The sequence below is a fragment of the Dipodomys spectabilis genome, unplaced genomic scaffold (assembly GCF_019054845.1).
Source record: "Dipodomys spectabilis isolate Male_0828 unplaced genomic scaffold, ASM1905484v1 ptg000094l, whole genome shotgun sequence".
In the NCBI taxonomy this organism is placed as follows: Eukaryota; Metazoa; Chordata; class Mammalia; order Rodentia; family Heteromyidae; genus Dipodomys; species Dipodomys spectabilis.
The window spans coordinates 6,949,267-6,968,746 of NW_024870771.1; the positions used below are offsets into that span (position 1 = coordinate 6,949,267).

The window sequence follows — 19,480 nt, forward strand, 5'->3', positions numbered from 1 at the left end:
GCTGGGAAGTTGGCTCAGTGGCAGAGTGCTTGGCTCGCATGCATGAGGTCCTGGGTTCAATTCCTCACCACCACATAAGCAGAAAAAGCTGGAAGTGGTGCTGTGGCTTAAGTGGTAGAGTGCTAGCCTTGAGCTGAACAGCTGAGGGACAGCGCCCAGGGTTCAGGCCCCATGACCAGCAAAAATAAATAAATAAATAAATTAAATAACTAAAAAAGAAATGATATTGAGAGAAGAAAAGGACAGGATGAGAGGAGGAGAGAGATAATAAGAAAAACTGAAAAAATAAAAAAATTAAAAATGGAATACTAAAAAATTATATAGGTATAAAGAAATAATACTACTATTAAAGAAGGTAAGCCTAAGAGGTTGTGAATTGAGTAATAAATTTCTTTTTTCTTTTTTCTTTTTTTTTTTTTGGGTCCGGTTGTGGGGCCTGAACTCTGGGCCTGGGTGATGTCTCTCAGCTCTTCCCCTCAGGGCTAGTGCTCTACCACTTGAGCCACAGTGCCACTTCTGGCTTTTTTCTTTTTACTTATGTGGTGCTGAGGAATCAAACCCAGGGCCTCAGGCATGCAAGGCAAGCACTCTACCACTGAGCCACCTTCCCAGCCCCTGAGTAATAAATTTCTGAATTAAGTATGTACACAATGAGGAATAAGGTCTAATAATCGATGACGGGTATATATCTGGGGATGAGCAGAACTTCAATTAAGTCACGCAAAAAGAAAATGTGGTATATATATATATATATAAATATATATATATATATATATGTATATAATGGAATTCCATGCCTCCATCAGAAAGAATGACATTGCCCCATTTGTTAGGAAATGGAAAGACTTGGAAAAAATTATATTAAGTGAAGTAAGCCAAGCCCAAAGAAACATAGGTCTCATGGTTTCCCTTATTTGCAATAACTAGTATATATCTGGGACAAGCAGAAAAGGTCAAAAGCTGTACATATGACCAGGTAAGATGAAGTTAAGGGGCTGGGAAGATGGTTCAGTGGTAGAGCGCTTGCCTTGCATGCATGAGGCCCTGGGTTCAATTCCTCAGCACCACATAAGCAAAAAGAAAAAGGCCGGAAGTGGTGCTGTGGCTCAAGTGGTAGAGCGCTAGCCTTGAGCTGAAGAGCTGAGGGACAGCGCCCAGGCCCAGAGTTCAGGCCCCACGACTGGACCCCTCCCCCCCACCCCTCCCCCCCCAAAAGAAAAGATGAAGTTAAGTGAAATGAATCCCTAGATAGGGACACAAGTGGTTTTTTCTTTCTTGCTATTGTTTCTAATGTATTTATAAGGTACCATGTGATTTTTTTTGTTGCTTTGTATGTTCCTCCCCCACAGTATAACCTGTTTTCACTGTATTTGATGTCGGTATCATTTGGGGAGAAGGGAAAATACAAAATGTTTAAATAGGGATACAGGTTGACCCATTATAACAATGAGATGTACAAGACACTATGTTGAAAAACAAACTTTACAATTTAGGTGGAGGGGGGTAGGGGCGGGAGTGTAGTTGTGTAGGTGGGAGGGAAGGGATGGTAGGGGAAAAACAAAGGAGGAGGCAACAATTCTTGATAAGAAATGTACTCATTACCTTGCTCATGTAACGGTAACCCCTCTGTACAGTATAATAACAAACTTAGTTAAAAAATTACAAAACAAATTTAAAATAACAAAAACAAAATCCCTGGGGGCTGGGAAGGTAGCTCAGTGGTAGAGTGCTTGCTTTACATGCATGAGGCCGTGGGTTCAATTCCTCAGCACCACATAAGCAGAAGAAGCCGGAAGTGGCACCGTGACTCAAGTGGTAGAGCACTAGCCCTGAGGGGAAGAGCCGAGAGACATCACCCAGGCCCAGAGTTCAGACCCTACAACCAGCCAAACAAACAAACAAACAAACAAAAACAAAAACAAAATCCCAAAATTAGTAAATTAGAATAGTTATTTACTGATAGAGATGTGGAGAAACATAAATGCTACTAGCAATATAAAATACTGTAATTTTTTGGAAGGCATTCTGGAATCTACTAATATCTAAAAAAGATTTCAACTTTAATCAGCAATTTCACCCAAGTTATTATCAATTAAAAATTGGTCTATATACAAAATGGTTTTCACTAGATCAATACTTTCTACGTTTGTAGTTGCCAGGACTATAAATAAGTACATGAGAGAAGGAGTCAACTATGGTACATTCACAGTATAGGCTATGATAAAGCCATCACATAAAAGTACAAGTGCCTAAAAGAGATTCCATAAATGTTAAATGGTAACAATGCACACAGGGAAGGGTGTGTGTGAGGGTACATGTATGCAAACATGTATATCTGTGTGTTATTATTAGAATATGGAGAAAATACAGAGCTGTTCACTACTTGTAGGAACTGGTTATAAAGACATTATTAAGCATTTATGACAAAGACAATATGAGAGTGACCTGTTTATATCAAATTTTGTATAAGGTTTTGTTTGAGCATGTATGTCACCAAATTGTTACTCTGGATACCAGAAGGTGTTAGAAGTCCCCCAAAAATTTTAAATTGTCCATATTTGTATTAATGTAGAGTTCCTTATAATGATCGTGCATTTATCCACACAACCAGAAAAATCTATATTTTAGTTATAGCAAAAAATTACAGAAAAGTGAACACCAACAAAAATTGAAAATGAAATTAATATTTTCCATTCCAAAGCTCAAACAAAAAGATGAAGAGCCTGAGTATCAGTGGCTCACACTATTATCCTAGCTACTTAGGAGGCTTGAGATCTGGAGATGGAGGTTTGAAGTTAGCCAGGGCAGGAAAGCCAGTAAGATTCTTATTTCAGAATTAGCACCAAAAAGCTGAAAGTAGAGCTGTGGCTCAAGTGGTAGGGCACTAGACTTGAGTAAAAAAGCTCAGAAACAACATCCAGGCTGATTTCAAGCCCCAGGATTTGCAGAAAAAAAAAGAAAAAAAGATAAAGTACTGGAATACTGAAAAGATAAGAACATTAGAGCACCTGTCCAGCAAGCACAAACTACTTGCAGGAGTCCCAGAGGAAAGGAAGAAAGGAAATGAGCAAGCCCATAAGACATCCAGAAAAGGTCCTGGGTGTAGAAGGCTGGGTGTATCCAGACTACAGAGGCACTTGGAATGTTTAGCATTTTATATAACTGATAACAAACTCACGCTGGTGGTTCACACCTATAATCTTAGCTACTTAGGAGGCTGAGATCTGATGATCAAGGTTTGAAATTAACCCAGGTAGAAAAGCCCGTGAGACTCTTATCTTCAAATAAGCATAAAAAAATGGAGCTGTGGCTCAAGTGGGAGAGTGCTAGCCTTGAACATAAAAGCTCAAGGACAGCTCCCAGGCTCTGAGTTCAAGTCCCGGGACTGCCATACACACAAAAATAATAGTAAGAATCTGAAAAAACAATCAAGAGACAAATGCTTCTAGAGTTGAAAAAAAACATTCATACATATTATACACATAATGATATAACTATACACTGATTAACTATATATACTAGGAAAATTGATAGGACAAGGATGAGACAGGGCATTCTGGGATGGGTGCAAGATGTCAAATCTTCAGCTACCACAATAGAAAAGCTAACAGATAATAGCTTAAAATATCACTAGCTAGGTGGCCATGGATAATGCCTGTAATCCTAGTTACTCAGGAGGCTAGGATCTGAGCTAATACTGCCATAGCCCAAGCCCATGAGAAGAGGTGATATCGAAGCTTCACACCTGAGCCCAAGCTTGTTAGAAGCATAGACTCTCCACTCCTAAACAGTTGATTCACACCTGCATCATTTCTCCAGATACCAGGTGCTGCATGAACTTCAAAGTTTAAAATTCATTACCTTGGTACTTGTTTTTTTATAACCATGTATATGTGTAATTTTGATTGTTTTTAAAAAGAGCAAAAAAGACGGGGGTGCTTAAGGCATGCCAGAAGCATTTCTACAAGGACATCTATGCAAGGTCCTTATTTACGTGGGTGAAATGAATGAGTTCCATGCAACCATCCAGATAGCAACATAGTTTCCTTTTCTAATTTCCTTTTTGGATATTGATAAACACGCAGTTATAAGAAAAAAATCTGTGTGCTTTGTGATCATTTTGTGTGTGTGTGTGTGTGTGTGTGTGTGTGTGTGTGTGTGTGTGTGTGTGGTGTTTAGTTCTATGTAGTTTTATCATAGATTTTGGGTTAAGAATCTTCCACCATATCTAAAAATATCTCACCACCATAGGATCTGTTGTAGAACTCCACCTATCTCCCCCAGCCTCTAGCAGTGACTGATAGTTCTTCATCTCCATAGTTGTAGGATTGCAAGAATGTGATGGAATCACACACGATGTAACATTTAGGATGTCTTTCCACTCAACACAGTGACCTTGAGATTCATCCATGTTGTGGGTCATTCTTTAGTATTTGTTAGTGCTTACTAGCAAATACTACTCATGGCATTGACTGGCCATTTTGCTTATTCCTTCATTCAGAGAAGGACTTTTGGGATGCTTCCAGCTAGGTGCTAGAAATATTTGTTTCTGGGTAAACTAAATTTCTTGAGAAAAGTGCCTCAGTGTCTCTGGGTAAGGTTATTTGTGTCATGTGATAAGCACTCATTTATTATCATAGCTACTGTCAGACCTATCTTCATGCAGGCATGTGCACACACCCATACCAGAAACCTATACCGAATATACTTCTCTGAATTCTTTCCCATGCTATGCTGCCATGATCTTTTCATAATGGTTACTCAGACTGCATTTTCTTGAAAGTTAATAATGCTGAATCTTCATGTGCTTATATGCTATCCATGTCCTCTTTGGTAAAAATGTCTTTTGCTTGATCTTTTTTAAACTAGATTGTTTTTATTCTTACTGTTTACTTTTAAGTGTTCTTTATATAGTCCAGATACAGCTCTGTTGTTGGAGCTGTGGTTTCAAATAAATTCTCCAATCTATAGTTTGCCTTTTTATCTCCTACCAGTGTCTCTGCAGAGTAAGATTTTTATTTTTAATGGTGAAGTCTCCTTTAACCACCATCCACTTATGGTTGTGCTTTTGATATCCTGTCTCAGAAGTTTTACCATCCTAGAGATACAGATGTTTTCTCTTGTATTGTCTTCTCAAGGTTTAAACATATTATTATTATGCATATATACAAATCAGGGGTGGTAATTCATTGAGAGTTAATTTTTGAATGAAGGTAAAAGGTTTTTGGTTGTTTATAGGGGTCCAAATACCTTGGCATTTATGTTAAAGAGATTATCATTGAAAAACTAATAGGGAAGCGGGGCATCAGTGTTTAATGCCTGTAATCCTAGCTACTCAGAAAGCTGAGCTCTGGGGATTGCAGTTCAAAGCCAGCCCCACCAGGAAGTCCATAACACTCTTACGTCCAACTACCTACCAAAAAGTTGGAAATGGTACTGTGGCTCAAAGTGGTAGAGCACTAGCCTTGAGCATACAAGCTTAGTGAGAGATATCAAGCCCCAGCTCTGGCACCAAAAAAACCCGTCAAAAACTAGCTGAGTACATTTATGTGGGTCTATTTGTGTGTGTGTGTGTGTGTGTGTGTGTGTGTGTGTGTGTGTGTAGAATGTTAGCCATCCTTCCCCTTTTACCTGTGTCTATTCTTCCCCAATTCTCCTGTCTTGATTACGGGATCTACAGGGTAAGCCCTAATTCTTACAGTATTTTTCATTTTAGTTTTTCCTCAAAATTGGTTTACTATTCTAGAGCCTGTGCTTGTAAAATACAAAAAGATTTGTAAAGGCTAAAAAATATTCATGTTACATTCTCTTCCCAATCTCCATTTCCTGCCACTGGAATCTCTAGGTAGAGGCAGAACCTTGGGCACTTGTGGATGTCTGAGAGGGCCAAGGTGAAGAAGAAGGTAGCTAGCTAGCTTTCATTCCTGTGTTGTTTTTTTAAAATCGTATTACTAGACTTTGAATCCAAAGGCAGGCTCTTTACCACCTGAGCCACTCTGACAGCCCTCCCTGTATTGTTTATTTTGAGATAGGATCTCCACTGATGTCTTGTGTGACCTGGACTGCGATTCTTGTATTGTGCTTTCTGTTGTCACTGAGTGAGAGACCAGCACCATCTTAAAGTTGATGCTAAACCAAACAGAGCCCTAAGAGACCACAGAGTTCAACCTTTCATAGACAAGGAAATGGAGTCTCTACGGTCTCGTTCCAAGGTTCAGGGTCAGGAGGTAAGAGAGGGGAAAATTAAATCATTTGTAGTTGTTCATCTTTTCTAGTTTCTTCTTATTCTTCTCACTCAGCCACAGACACTCACATCCTGATCGCTCTTCATTTCAGTCTCCTTCCTAAGACCCTAAGAGGCATAAACCCAAGCATGTGACCCAGCTTCCAAGGAATCAAAGGCCTTCTGCTATTGAGACTAGAATTGAAGAGGAAAGAAATCTGCCAAAGGTAGCATTCACACCCTGGGGCTGCCGTGGGGCTGGTCATACGAACATATACCAACATGCTAAGATCTCAGAAGTAAGAGAATGTTACCAGCTTACTGTATAGTCATAATGATCAAGATGGATGCAGAACTTGGGAACTCAAAGGCCAGTTTCAGGATGTTTGGGGACCTAACCTTAAAAAGCAAGATCTTAAAAGCTTTGAACAGGTAATTCAGAATATTCTTTCATGACCTTGTAGCTGGTAAGAAGTGGGACCATTAGACAATATTAAAATTAAGAAGTAAGGAACCCTAGTAGGACTGGTGGCAATGTGAACTTGTGCAACCACTGTGGAAAGCAGTCTGGAGATTTCTGAAGACAAACAAACAAAATCATAGAACTACCTATGATCCAGGAATACCACTTTTGGGCATTTACCCAAAAGATTACAAGTCAGAATACAATAAAAATACTTGCACAACCATGTTCATTGTGGCACTATTCACCATGGCCAAGTTATGGAAACTGCCCAGATACCCAGATGAGAAGAACAAGAAAATGTCACACACATGCACACACACGAACACACACACACACACACACATATGCATTTTACTCATCTATCAGGAAGAATGACATTATTTGCAGAGCAATGAGTGGATCTGGAAAAAATTGTTGCATGTTTTCGCTCATATGGAGAAGTTAGCTCTAATTTGTAAATATAGATCTCAACATATACATATCTCAACATACAGAACCACATGCACTCATGCACACACACACATGTGTATTATCTAAAGTATTGTATATGCACAGGAAAATTCCAATGATGTGTCTTCTTTGAACAACTATCGTATAGCTTAACCAAATAAATACCAGGAAGGTAGAACTTGAGGTGACAGGGTTGGGAGGAGGTGGTATCAAAGGGAGAAGGAGAGATAAATGAAGAGAGGAAGGGTGGGAGACTGCAATCATACTATTCAATGTATATATGTGAAAATAGAATTAGGAAAACTGAAGGGACAGGTAAGGTTGGGACAGATGGGAGAGAATGTTGAAAGAAACAACACTGATCAAGATGCATTGTATTCATGAATTGTCATCTTGAATTGAAATCTTTTGTATAATTACTTAAAAATAATAAAATAAAATTTTAAAAAGTTCTGTTCATGAACAATTATGGTTCAAGAACAAAGACAGGCCATGCAGAGAGGGAAATGGTATCTGTTGGATCACATCCAGAATATGTACAATCAGTAAGAAAAAGTAACCCACAAAGTCCAGTGCCAGTGCCTGTAATCCTAGCTACTCAGGAGTGTGAGATCTGAGGACCATGATTTAAAGCCTGTGAGATCTAAAGTCTGTGATTTAATGTCTGTGAGACTCATCTCCAATTAACCCCCAGAAAACCGGAAGTGGCGCTGTGGCTCAAGTTGTAGAACACTTGCCTTGAGCTGAAGAGCTCAGGGACAGTGCCGCCCAGGTCCAGAGTTCAAGCCCATGATTGACAAAAAAAAAAAAAGTGACCCACAGACCAGAAGACAAGCGACAAGGGAAGAGGTATTCTATTAATACTGCCCATAAGGAGGCACTGAGGTGCAGCTCACGGTAGAGGGCTTGACTATTGCACGTAAGATCCAATGTCTAGTACTGAAAAGAAAGTCCCCTTGAGCATGTAAAAAGAAGCCTCAAACGCTTTAGATATCAGGGAAATACAAATTAAGTCCTCAAAGGCTACTAGAGGTGGGGGGTGAGATATGCAGGATCACAGGTTTACCCAGCACAGGCGAACACGTTTTCCAGATTTTATCTCAACAGAAGAAGCTGGGCCTGGTGGCCTGCATTTGTCAACTCAGCTACAGCTGTGAAAGTGGACTGTGGTCCTAGGTGTTCATCTAAGCTAAAATCAAAATGCTATCTCAAAATAACTAGGGCAAAAGTGGCTGGTAGTGTGGCTCTTACTAGTTTGCAGCTCTGAATTTAAACCCCAGTGCCAGAAAAATAAAAAAGAAGGATATCACGAAAAGATGCCTATGCTCACCTAGCAGCATGAAACTGAAGACAGCACCCACGCAATGTCAAGAAGAATTATGGAAACTCTCGAAGAACGAGCAGATTTTTATGATCACTTGATCACTTTGGAAAACTAATCTGATGCATCTAGAACACTGAAGGTATGCATCCTCAGAGGTGCACTGGCACGTGGGCAAGTGGCCGCAGGATCCTGGGGCAGAGCACGGTCACAGGGCCCAGGCTCAGCCACCCCCCAAGTCCATCAACCAGTGATAGAAATTGAGTACTGTGTGATGCTGGGCCACTTTTATAACAATGAAAACAGAAGAGCTGTCCAAGGTCTATAAGCAGGATGAATCCTTGCTAGAGTTAAGAGGAGGCAGGGACACATAGAACAAGCAAGATTTAAAGGAAGTAAGGAATTATTTCTATAAAACTCAAATAACCCTAAGCTGTTTATAATGAAAAGCAAATGAATGTCATAAAATGAGGTCTAATAGGGTTAGAAAGAAGGAAGGGAGCTCAGAGCAGGAAGTGGGTAGGTAATGTGGTATTTACCAACCCAGATGTTTACAATGTATCAACCCTTATGCAATGTATATTTTGATAGGAAAATGAAGCACAGGATGCAAAATCATTGTGCTCTTATAGATGACACAATCATAGCCATGTTATAAAACCTGCTTATAGAAACAATGCTAGAAGAAATCTAAAAAGATACTGAGAATGGCTATTTTGGAATCAAAGAACTGTGTGTCTGCCGGATGCCAGGCTCATGCCTTACAATCCTAGCTACTAAAAAGGCTGGGATCTGAGGATTGGGGTTTGAAGCTAGTTGGGCAGGAAAGACTTTGAGACTCTGATCTCCAATTAACAACCAAAAAGCCAGAAGTAGAGCTATGGTTCAAGTGGTTAAGTATCAGTTTTGAGTGGCAAGAGCTAAGTGACAGTGGCCAGGCCTTGAGTTCAAGCTCCAGTGCTATCACAAAGAAACAAACAAAAACCTGTATTTCCTTACAGCCTTCATGGAGGGAAGAAATTCCCTCTGATCCCACAGCTGCAGCCTTCTCCCCAGGGTATCCATAAAAAGGAGTGGTGCTATTCCTAAGTGGAGCCTCCCCTCCATGGCAGCCAGGGCCTCTGCCCATGGAAGAAGTCTTCTCGGGGTCACCATCCTGACCCCTTGCCCTGTATTTCTGCATTTGGTCTTTGGTGTCTTGTGCAAGTATATCTGTTTTCTCTGGTAAGATTTGAGAGGAGAGAAACAGGGGGCCTGGGGTTGTGGCTCAGTGTAAATCACTTGCCTAGCATGCTGCAGGCTCTGAGTTCCATTCTTAGCATGGGAAAAGCAAGCAAGCATAAGTGAAAGAGGAACAAGAGCTAATATTTATTGGACACAGCTTCAAGCTGGTCCATTGCTAGGTGTTTTATACTCAACAGCGTGTACTACTTAAAAAAACAAAACACAAATAGGTTGTCCAGGGTTTTGCCTGACTTCCTCCTCCCCCATTCCAACACAAGGCTCGCCTGAGCACAGGGACAACCTCCAGGAATGTCTCTCGGCATCAGTGTATGTGTGTGTGTGGGCGAATGAGTACTGTAGGCTTACACATGGACACATTACTACTATTTAGCAGCCTTAATTATTCAAACAATGCATGATCTCTTTAACTACATTTTAACTTTTACCCTGGAAGTTACTTAACGTTTAATTTTTTTTTTTTTTTACTGTTGGTCGTGGGACTTGAACTCTGGGCCTGGGCGCTGTCCCTCAGCTCTTTAACTCAAGGCTAGTACTCTACCTCTTGAGCCACAGCACCACTTTCAGTTTTCTGGTGGTTTATTGGAAATAAGAGTCTCGTGGACTTTCCTGCCCAGGCTGGCTTCAAACCGTGATCCTCAGATCAGCCTCCTGAATAGCTAGGGTTACAGGTGTGAACCACCAGTGCCTGCCATTAACATCTGGTATCTTCTGATTTCTAAATCAAGTTCTCTGTGTATTTCAGATAATCCAAATTTAAAAGGGCAATAGGTAACAAGAGTTGAAAAGATATCAGAAAATGGTTATTCATATCCTACTTTTCAGGGTTAACTGCCATTATCACTACAGAAAATAATCTGAAATCAACTAAAAATACACCCAGAGTTAGATTATGCAATGTCTTAACCGCCTACAGAAGTGAAAGTACTGAGACCTGAGAGCAGGCGTTTAAGGACAATGTGCAGCCTTCTGTAACCTCTGTGCTCATCAAGAAGGAAAACATGAAATACAGATCGCCCATAAATGAAGTAGTCCACAAGGTCTAGAGTACCACGTAAGTAAATTGGTAGAAGTATGCTCCTGCTTTATTACCAGGCAAACAAGAAAGCAATGGAGTGACACAGTAGGAATTACCCCCACATTGTCACTCCCTTCTAGGTTCCAGCTGTGTGAGAATATTAAAGGAAGATAATATCCACCAATATACTGTGACAGTCAATTTTAGCTGTTAACTTGATGGATTAAGAAACACCTAGAAAACCAACATATGGTAAAGTGTTACTTTGTGTATAGCTGTGTACATTTTTTTAGAGGAGGCTGGAACATGAGCCTGAGTGGATTATAGGAGGAGGAATTCCTTGATGTGGTCTCAGGTTTTTGGACTGTCAGACTTACACCAGCCCTTCCTGACTCCTTTCTCAGGCCTTTGGCTGAGACTGAGAGTTAGATTATCAGCTCTCCAGGTGCTGTGGCTTTCTAAGTGGACTCAGCCACATTACCAGCATCCCAGGGCTTCTTGCTTGCACTTGGTCTCCTCTAGGGCTTGTCAGCTTCCTTGATTGCACAAGCAATTCCATTACCAACTCTCCTCCCAGCTGTGTGTGCTGCTGGGTCTCTGTCTCTGGAGAACTGTGACTTGTCAGTTAAGCTTCTAACCACGTTCCTTCATGGACCAGGATCGCAGAGTTATGGAGAGAACCCTTTCCCTTCTGTATCAAGTCTGTCTGACATTTTGCTGTAGAAATAACAATTTGAAAAAAAACAAGTAACAGTCAAGCACAGACAAGCACCAGAAATTGGGTTTAAGGTCAGTGAGAACAAAGAGGTTTGGAAGACTCCAGCTCTATCACAACTGTTAGGTGTGGTGATATATGTCTGTCACCCAGCTATGCAGGAGATTGACATGGAAGACTCCAGCTCCAGGCCAGCCTAGGCAAAAAAATGTAGTAGTGAGACAACCTGTCAACAGAAAAAACTGGTCATGGTGATACACACCTGCCATCCCAGCTATGGAGGGAAGTGTAAATAGGATTGTAGTTCAAGCTGGCATGTGCAAAAAACAAGATCCTACCTGAAAAATAACCAGCACAAAAAGGGCTGGCAGTGAGGCCAGTGACAGTACTTGTCTTGCAAGTTCAAACCCCAGTACTACAAAAAAAGTACACATTCAAGATGGGGAAAATTTTTCCAGTTAATACTTAAACCCTTTGAAAATGAAAAGCTAGGTGTAGTAAGATGAAGCAAATCTCTGAGGGTCTGATTACATTTGATGGTCTCTACTTTTTTCCGCTGTCCTAGGAGTCAGTGCTGGAAAGCCCTTCCTGCCCCAGCTCTCTCCTTTGTACTTATCACCCATGCCAGCTGCCCTGACTGTGGGTGTGCTCTGGATCAGGAGGCACACAGCTGGAGCACCATGGATGGCAGACACCTGCAGGAGGGGGACCTGGACAGAGGCACCCTCAGCACCGATGCACACATGGAATATGGGGCTCCTAGTATGGACCAGGAGGTGGCCCCTGGCAGACTCTGCAAACCCAGCCTGCTGTACCCATACTGTGTTGTCTGAACAGCAATAGGAGACATACTTTCATAATGTGGAGAGTATACTCCTTTCTGTTATTTTGGGATGGCTCCTTTCTTCCCAGGAAGCCAGACTCATGAAAACCCCCTTATATGTCTCTCCCAGATCTGCTGTACCTTGCTACCTGGTCCTGGGTGGGAGCTAGGGGACAAATCTCATCTCTTCCCTCTTCTCTTCTCTTCTTTCCTTCCTTCTTTCCATGTTCATTTCCTCCCCCCTCTCCCTTTCTTTTCTGTGAGATTCCAGAAGTACCAATAACTCCTACTTTACTCCTTAGGAAAAAATAGGTCCAAGTGGATCTGATTTAAGATATAATTAAGATATCAATAAAGTACTGGAAGACACAGAGAAATTTTGGAGGTTGACAAACACTTGTGTCAACTACCCAACAGAAAATGGACAAAGAAAGCAGGAACAAATGGCTCATGCCTGTAATCCTAGCTACTCAGTAGGCTGAGCTTTTAGGACTATGGTTTGAAACCAGCCCAGACAGGAAAACCCATCAGACCCTTATCTCCAATTAGTCACCAACAAGCTGGAAGTGGAGCTGTGGTTCAAGTGGTAGAGTGCCAGCTTTGAATGAAAAACAGCAACAACAACAACTAAGGGACAGTGCTCAGGTCCTAAGTTCAAGCCCAGTATTGGCATAGAAAAAAAAGTAGACAAAGACAAGGAGACAGTTGGTAGAAAAGAGATTCAAGTGGCTTGACTTGTATAGGGAAAAAGAAAGAAAATTACAATGAAATGTCAGTTCTTCCTTGCTGGTTTGGTAAATTTCAACAGGTTGGTCACTTGCAGTGTGGATGAGAAGGGAAGCATTCTGAGAGGGTAACTTATGCAATTTATTTGGCCTTCTTATTTTTCCTTTCCTCTACTGAAAATTCCTGTCTAACTTAGTCCTCCTCCAGTATCAAGACCAGCAGTGAGGGGATAGAAGGCAGGTAAGTTCTGGGCATTTAACTTGCTACCCATTAGATACAAGTTTTCAAAAGCATTGTCATGCACCAGGCTAGACCATAAGGCTAGGATGTCCACACACAAGCAGCCTTTTATGATTGAACTGAACTGAAATTCATGGGCGCTGGCAACACAGATGACAAACAAAGAAAAGGATGCATTGTTACCTAAGAAAAACCTGAATAACAACCTTCTAGCTTCACTTGCTCTCATTTAACTTAAGAACCACTCATTTTAAACCAGGTACCAGTGGCTCACTCCTGTAATCCTACCTACACAGGAGGCTAAGAGCTGAGAAACCCAGCTTGAAGCTAGCTAGGGCAAAAATGTCTGAGAGAATCCATCCCCAGTTAAACTAGCAAAATACCAGACTGGAGGCATGGCTTAAATGGTAGAGCACAAGGTGTGGGCAATCAAGCTGAGCCAGCACTAGAGACTCAGTTTAAGCCATGGGACCACAAACACACAGAGAAAAAAAAATCACTTATGTTGGAGGTCACATAGCTGATCATACATTATTTTCTTACACAAGCTTATAAGAAATAATACCTCTAAGATGAGGGCTATGATAATAGTCACTTAGATTCCTTTGTAAAAACTTGAAGCTTTTTTTTTTGCTAGGAGCACCGGGTCTTCATTCTAGCCTGTAGATATCTGATGGATGATTAAACCAGGATAGAAATGCTTGGCATCTCTGACTTCATTCTGTGTCTGTCCCTTCTGCTGTCTGAACCACTGGGGTTCAATTCTATTCAGCTCTGCAGGTAGACATGTTCATCATTTTTAAAATGTTTGTCCAAGACTATAACACAGGGTGAATTTGGCCTGTTTGTCTGAGCTGGCATGTGTTTCTTCTATGTCATCATGTTCTTTCTCAGAAACCCAGCACCTACAGTCCCATTCCTGCAACACAGTGAGTAGTAACCCCACGGTTCCTGAATAAAGATGATTGCCCTTTCCTCCACCAAGTGCAAGGCCAGGAGGCCAACAGGCAATAAAAAATATCTTTTGAAATCTTGCCCATGCTAGTGAAGAGTAACCACATCAGCCCACCAACAGATCTAAAGAAGTCTTCCATTTCCTTTGTGTAGTGAGTAGCCAGACTGCCTTTCATCAATCTGTTTACAAGCTGGAGTCCAAAGAAAGGAATCTTATGGCTCCAAATTAGCCCCATCTCTTATTTCATACAATCTCACTGTTACCATGAGGACCTTAACATAGTTTTTGATGCTATCAAGGATTGTTCGAGTTCACCTTAAGTCTGACCTGACTGTACTTCCCTCTTCTTTCCTTAAGAAGTAACAGGGTATGTGCAGTCAGCCGGTCACTCACCTCGCTCCTAGGAAGGTCTCTGAGAGACGGTGCTGGGCTCAGGCGGGCTTGACGCTGGCCTCTGCTTCTATCCTCTTCCCTTGGGTCCTCCTGGTTTAGTGTCTGCAGAGAAAGCAGGAGGCTTGCTCGGGACTTGGGAGTCCTGGGCCTTTCTGAGGCCTGGGAACAGTTGTGGACTTCGCTATAGCTTCCAAGAGAAACCATGGAGACGGCGCTGGTTCTGCCCTGGTAGCCAAAGTCTGTCTGCTGTGAGCAGAGCCTGGGGCTCCTCGGCTTGGGGCTCAGGGGCCTGCAGGGCATGACTTGGTTTTCATAGGCCAAACAACAGGCCGAGCCACAGGGGAGGGTGCAGCTGATGCCAGGCTGCTGGGCCCCAGGGCTGGGCATCAGCCAGCACTGTTCAGGGAAGGTCCTGGAAGGGAGGTACCTGCCGCCCCCCTGGCGGGACGTGCATTTGATGGCTGGCTCACTTTTCCTCCTGTGTTCTGGAAAGACCAACTTGCTGGGTGCCAAAGACGCACGGGAGCGTGGGGGCGTCCAGCGGTCTGTGCAGTCGCAGCTCTCGGGGTCCTGGGCCCACTCCTCGGAGCCGCTGCTGGCCACTGGGGAGGGAGACCCGAGCGCACGAGAGACCTCGGGTCCTGGGAAGGGAGGCGTGGTCGCAGAGAGGCCTTGGGGGCCCTCGGAGTCCCTGCTTTTCAGGAGTGCGCGCCAGGGGCTCAGATGCTGCCCGCTCTTCTCCATCTCGCCTTTGGGCGAACCGGGAGAAAGTTCTTCCAGCTTTTCTTTTTCTAGAACTTTTGGCTCAAAAAAATTGGAAAAAGTCTTCTGAGCTAAGGCCAACCTGGCCCGGAACCTGTTTTCTGTTGTTTTGAGTCTTTTTGCATTGCAATTTTCAGAGGACAGTCGTTTGCTCCCAGGGTCCCCTGCCATCCCCCCATGCTCTGGGTCCAGCAGCCCGGGGGCCCCGCCAGGGGTGGCCGCGGGGCTCGGTGCTGGGGAGCTTGGGCCCTCGGTGGTCCAGTCCTGCGGCGGACCTGCTCCTGGGCTCGAGGCCAGAGGCCTGCCCTTCCTGAGGGAAGTCACCTTGAGGAACGTGAGGCGCTTTCTCGGCTCCAGCCCTGTCTTGGGGCGCCGGCGGAGTGGGGCGGGCAGCGGGTGCGTGTTCGTGCCAGCCAGGGCCAGGGCGCAGGGGTCCCGCACCGCCCCTGCAGAGACGCAGCCCTCAGGGCGCCCTTTGGTCCCTGCTCCCCGGTCCTCCACGGCCTCTGGGGTCTTCAGGCCCTGCTCCCATCCTGTGCTCTCTGGGCTGGGCGGCCCCAGGCTCTCTAAGGTGAGGAAAGCTTCGGGCTGCGTCCTCGTGCCTTCATCCTCTGTGCTTAGCATCTCCTCCAACTCCACTCCGGGGACCTGAGCCCCGCCAGCCTCCCTCAGACCACACCTGGCGCCACAGGGAAGCGCACAGGATGTTGCACCCTCCGCCAGGTGGGTGAGCTGTGGCTCTGGAGGAGGGCAGCCTGTCCCAGGGGCCTGCAGACCCTCCTGCTCCACGAGGAGCACGCAGCTGCTCCTAGAGGCCGAGCTTGCCCTGGGCGTCGGCTGCAGGCTCGGGGAGGAAGGCTGGGAGACATCTCCTGGACCCTGGTCCTCCGCCTCAGGCCCAGGGCCAAGGTGAGCCACGGCGGCTGCTGGGCGTCTGGAAAGCCCCTGCCAGGCACGTTCGCTACACGTGAGGTCTAGAACCATCCCCGCCTCTGCTTCCTTCTCTCTTGATTTCAGGGTGGTCTCTGGGGCGTCTGAGGTCTCACTCCCTACCCAACCACCCACCATGCCTCTGTCCCACACCTGGGCTCCACTAGGGATGCAGAGATGCGGGGAGTTGGCGCTAGGAAGTCGTTTTCTATCCTCCCTGAGAACACACCTGGATGTGGGATGGCTGGTTTGGTTTTCTGCTTGGACAAAAATGTCTTGCAGGTGATTTTCTTTATCACCCGCATCAGCAGGGCCTGGTGCCAGGCCAGAGCCTTGAGGTTCCTCAGGTCTGCTTTCTGAGCTGTGTCCCAGCTTGTGCTCAGCAGGCCCCGGCACTTCCTCCCAGCCTCCTTGCTGCACCAATTCTGAAATAAGGCCTGAAGTGGCTGGGCATGACGTATAGCCCTGCTCCAACTGGTTTTCCTGTGGGAGAGCCACAGAAGGTGTGTCCTGAAAGTCCTTTTCCAAGCTGCATTCACTGGGCTGGTACTGACCTTGCAAATTGGGAACCCCTCTGTGAGAATCCAGAAGTGCACAAGGCTGATGGGTAGGCGCCCGGAAAAGGGTGGTTTGTGTTCTTGGGCTCTTTCCTGTTGCTGTCTTTTCTTTCCGTTGGACCCCAGGCTTCCTTAAGTTCAGCCCTACCTGATCTTCAGGGTAAACAAAAGGAAACTCTGTAATGGAATGGGCTCTGGCCAGTGCCCTAATCTTCCCACAGTGAGGCCTTGGGGGTGCCCTGCCACTGTCAACAGTATTTTCTGGGGTGCAGTGGTGACACTTGACTTGTGAGAGGCATGGTGTGCCTGACAGAGGGCAACAGTGTTCATCTAAGCAGGGCTGGGTCCAGCACAGGTCTGTGTCCCCTGTAGGGGGCAGAGTACCTCCCTTCTCTGTTGGTGCCTGCAGAGGGGCTGTGGTATCCAGTGGGCCTGTGTGAGGTGGAGCTGCTACCCCTGTCCTGTTGCGGATATGTGGCCAGCTCCAGCCTGGTTCAGGGCACTGGAGAAGGCAAGGCCAGACCCCAGGGATGCCCAGACAGCTCTCAGACCTGGATTTCTGGAGAGTCACAGCACGAAGTTCTCTGAAGTCCTGATCTGTCACCCTCTGAGCCCACTGGGGACTGCGGGTGCCTGTGACATCCTGAGAGGTGCACGCTGATAGCAGAGGCAGCTTATCCAGGCTGGTCACACAGTCCCAGAGGGACTCTTCCCCTCCGCTAGTGATGTCAGCCAAGGAGAGCGACTCATTTTTGCCCAATTTTTCCTTTAAGTCAGAGGACAAGTCTAGTTCTTTCGCATCAAGCCCAAGGACACTGGTCAAAGGCTGATCCTGAGGTGGTCTAGTTGTTGGGGCATCCGGACACTTCCAGCTTGCTTCTGTGTCTATGGAAGGACCAGTTGGAGAGAGGCAGGCACTGCCGGTGAGGGACTCTGTGTCAGAGGCACTCTCAAAGGGGTCAGTTTTTGTGTCTGATCGAGTTTCACTCTGATGGGACAATGTCTCAAAATCATCACCATCTGTTTCCTGGCTCCAGTTCTGCTCTTCTGCTTCTGTAGGGAGTCGGGGGAGCTGGTTATCTTCAGTCTCACCTTCACCTGACAGGTGTGCACGTGCCTCTGGGGTCTGGAAGGGCAGGAAGAGAAGAGTCAGAAACAAGACCCAAGGACATCTACAAACGAGTTTATGCCATGCCTGCCTCATTGGAATCGCTGAGCAGCACTTCATCAGTTCCCTGTATGGCCCCAGGAGGGGAAGTTAAGTACGAGGAGCTTCCTTTATTAACAGAAAATAAGTGACAAGACCAAATGAAAATAGTGGAAGAAAATGTAGCTACCACACAGTTAAAAAAAAAACACCATTAGAAGTAGCGCTGTGGCTCAAGCAGTAGAGTGCTTGCCCTCAGCTGAAGAGCTGAGGGACACTGCCCAAGCCCAGAGTTCAAGCCCCACTATGGACAAAAAAAAAACAACAACATTAAAAGTCAGAATAAGCTGGGTGCTGGTGGCTCAGGCCTGTAATCCTAGCTGCTCAGGAGGCTGAGACCTAAAGATCATGGTTCAAAGCCAGCCTGGGCAGATAAATTCAAGACTCTTATCTCAAATTAACCATCAAAAATCTGGAAGTGAAGGTGTAGCTCATGTGGTAGAATACCAGTCTTCAGTGACAAAACTAAGGGGAAGATGAGGCCCTGCGTTCAAGTCCCAGTACCAGCACGTGCACACACACACATATTCATGAGAAAATCAATAGAATTTCAAAAACACAAAAGAAAATAGGCCATACAAGTATGTGCGATTTAAGTACTATAAATATACTGCCGAGTCATGAGGAAGTATGTGTCCGCTTCATGTTTCCAGCAAGAGGGAACAGATTCATATATGTTGTGATCTGTGTTCTGTGTGTTCTTAGGCAAACAGCTGGTTAATAGGGAATGATCTTTCACTTAAAACTATTTTCTGAGTTTGAGTCCCTGAAGAGAAAACAAAACCAGAAAGCAAAAAAGAAGCCTTGAAATTGCAAACACATTTTGGGCGGTTATAAATGCCAAAGATAGTTTCGAGAGTGCAGAACTTTGCAGAATTTTCTTCCTTGGGTGTACATTTCTTGATCAGCTGAATGAGCTATGAAGTGTATAGATGAGAGTTTTACAAATGTACACACCTGTGTACCTACCACCAGGAGAGACATCTGTTTTCATTCCCTCCAAAGTCCCCATCCTTCCCCTGGCCAGTGACCTGCTTTTGTCACCATCTGGATTTGCACACACACACAGATCCTGTAGTGTGTTCTTTGGGGCCTGGTTTCTTCCCTTGGGCATGGTAGCTGTAGCACATCTCAGCACACACAGTGACCTCATCTGTGAGGCAACACTGCATGTGAGATTCAATTATCAAATCCCAATTCCCCCAGGCCAGGAGTGAGGCAAGCACTCACCCACTTCTAGCCAGGACTCCTCATAAATCTTGTACCTTCCCAAGTATCATTTTCCTCAGACTATGGCAAGATTTATCAAAGGAAAACTGTTCTCTTGTGTATGCCTGTGCTGGGGGTGGGGTGGGAGGGTGGGGTGGTTGGGTGGGGGTGGGGAGAGAGTTGAATTCAGGGCCTGAATGCTGTCCTTTATCTTTTTTTTGCCCAAGGCTAGCACTCTAATAG

General features: G+C 44.7%; 1 protein-coding gene across 1 annotated transcript in view; it reads right to left on the reverse strand.

Annotated features, from left to right (window-relative positions):
* The window catches only part of LOC122112343, a 90,268-nt gene that overhangs the window by 11,533 nt on the left and 59,255 nt on the right, over nucleotides 1-19,480 (reverse strand). Inside the window, exon 6 of the mRNA XM_042685116.1 lies at nucleotides 14,507-17,947. Within this exon, the coding sequence (XP_042541050.1) occupies nucleotides 14,507-17,947 (3,441 nt within the window). The remainder of the gene's footprint in view (nucleotides 1-14,506; nucleotides 17,948-19,480) is intronic.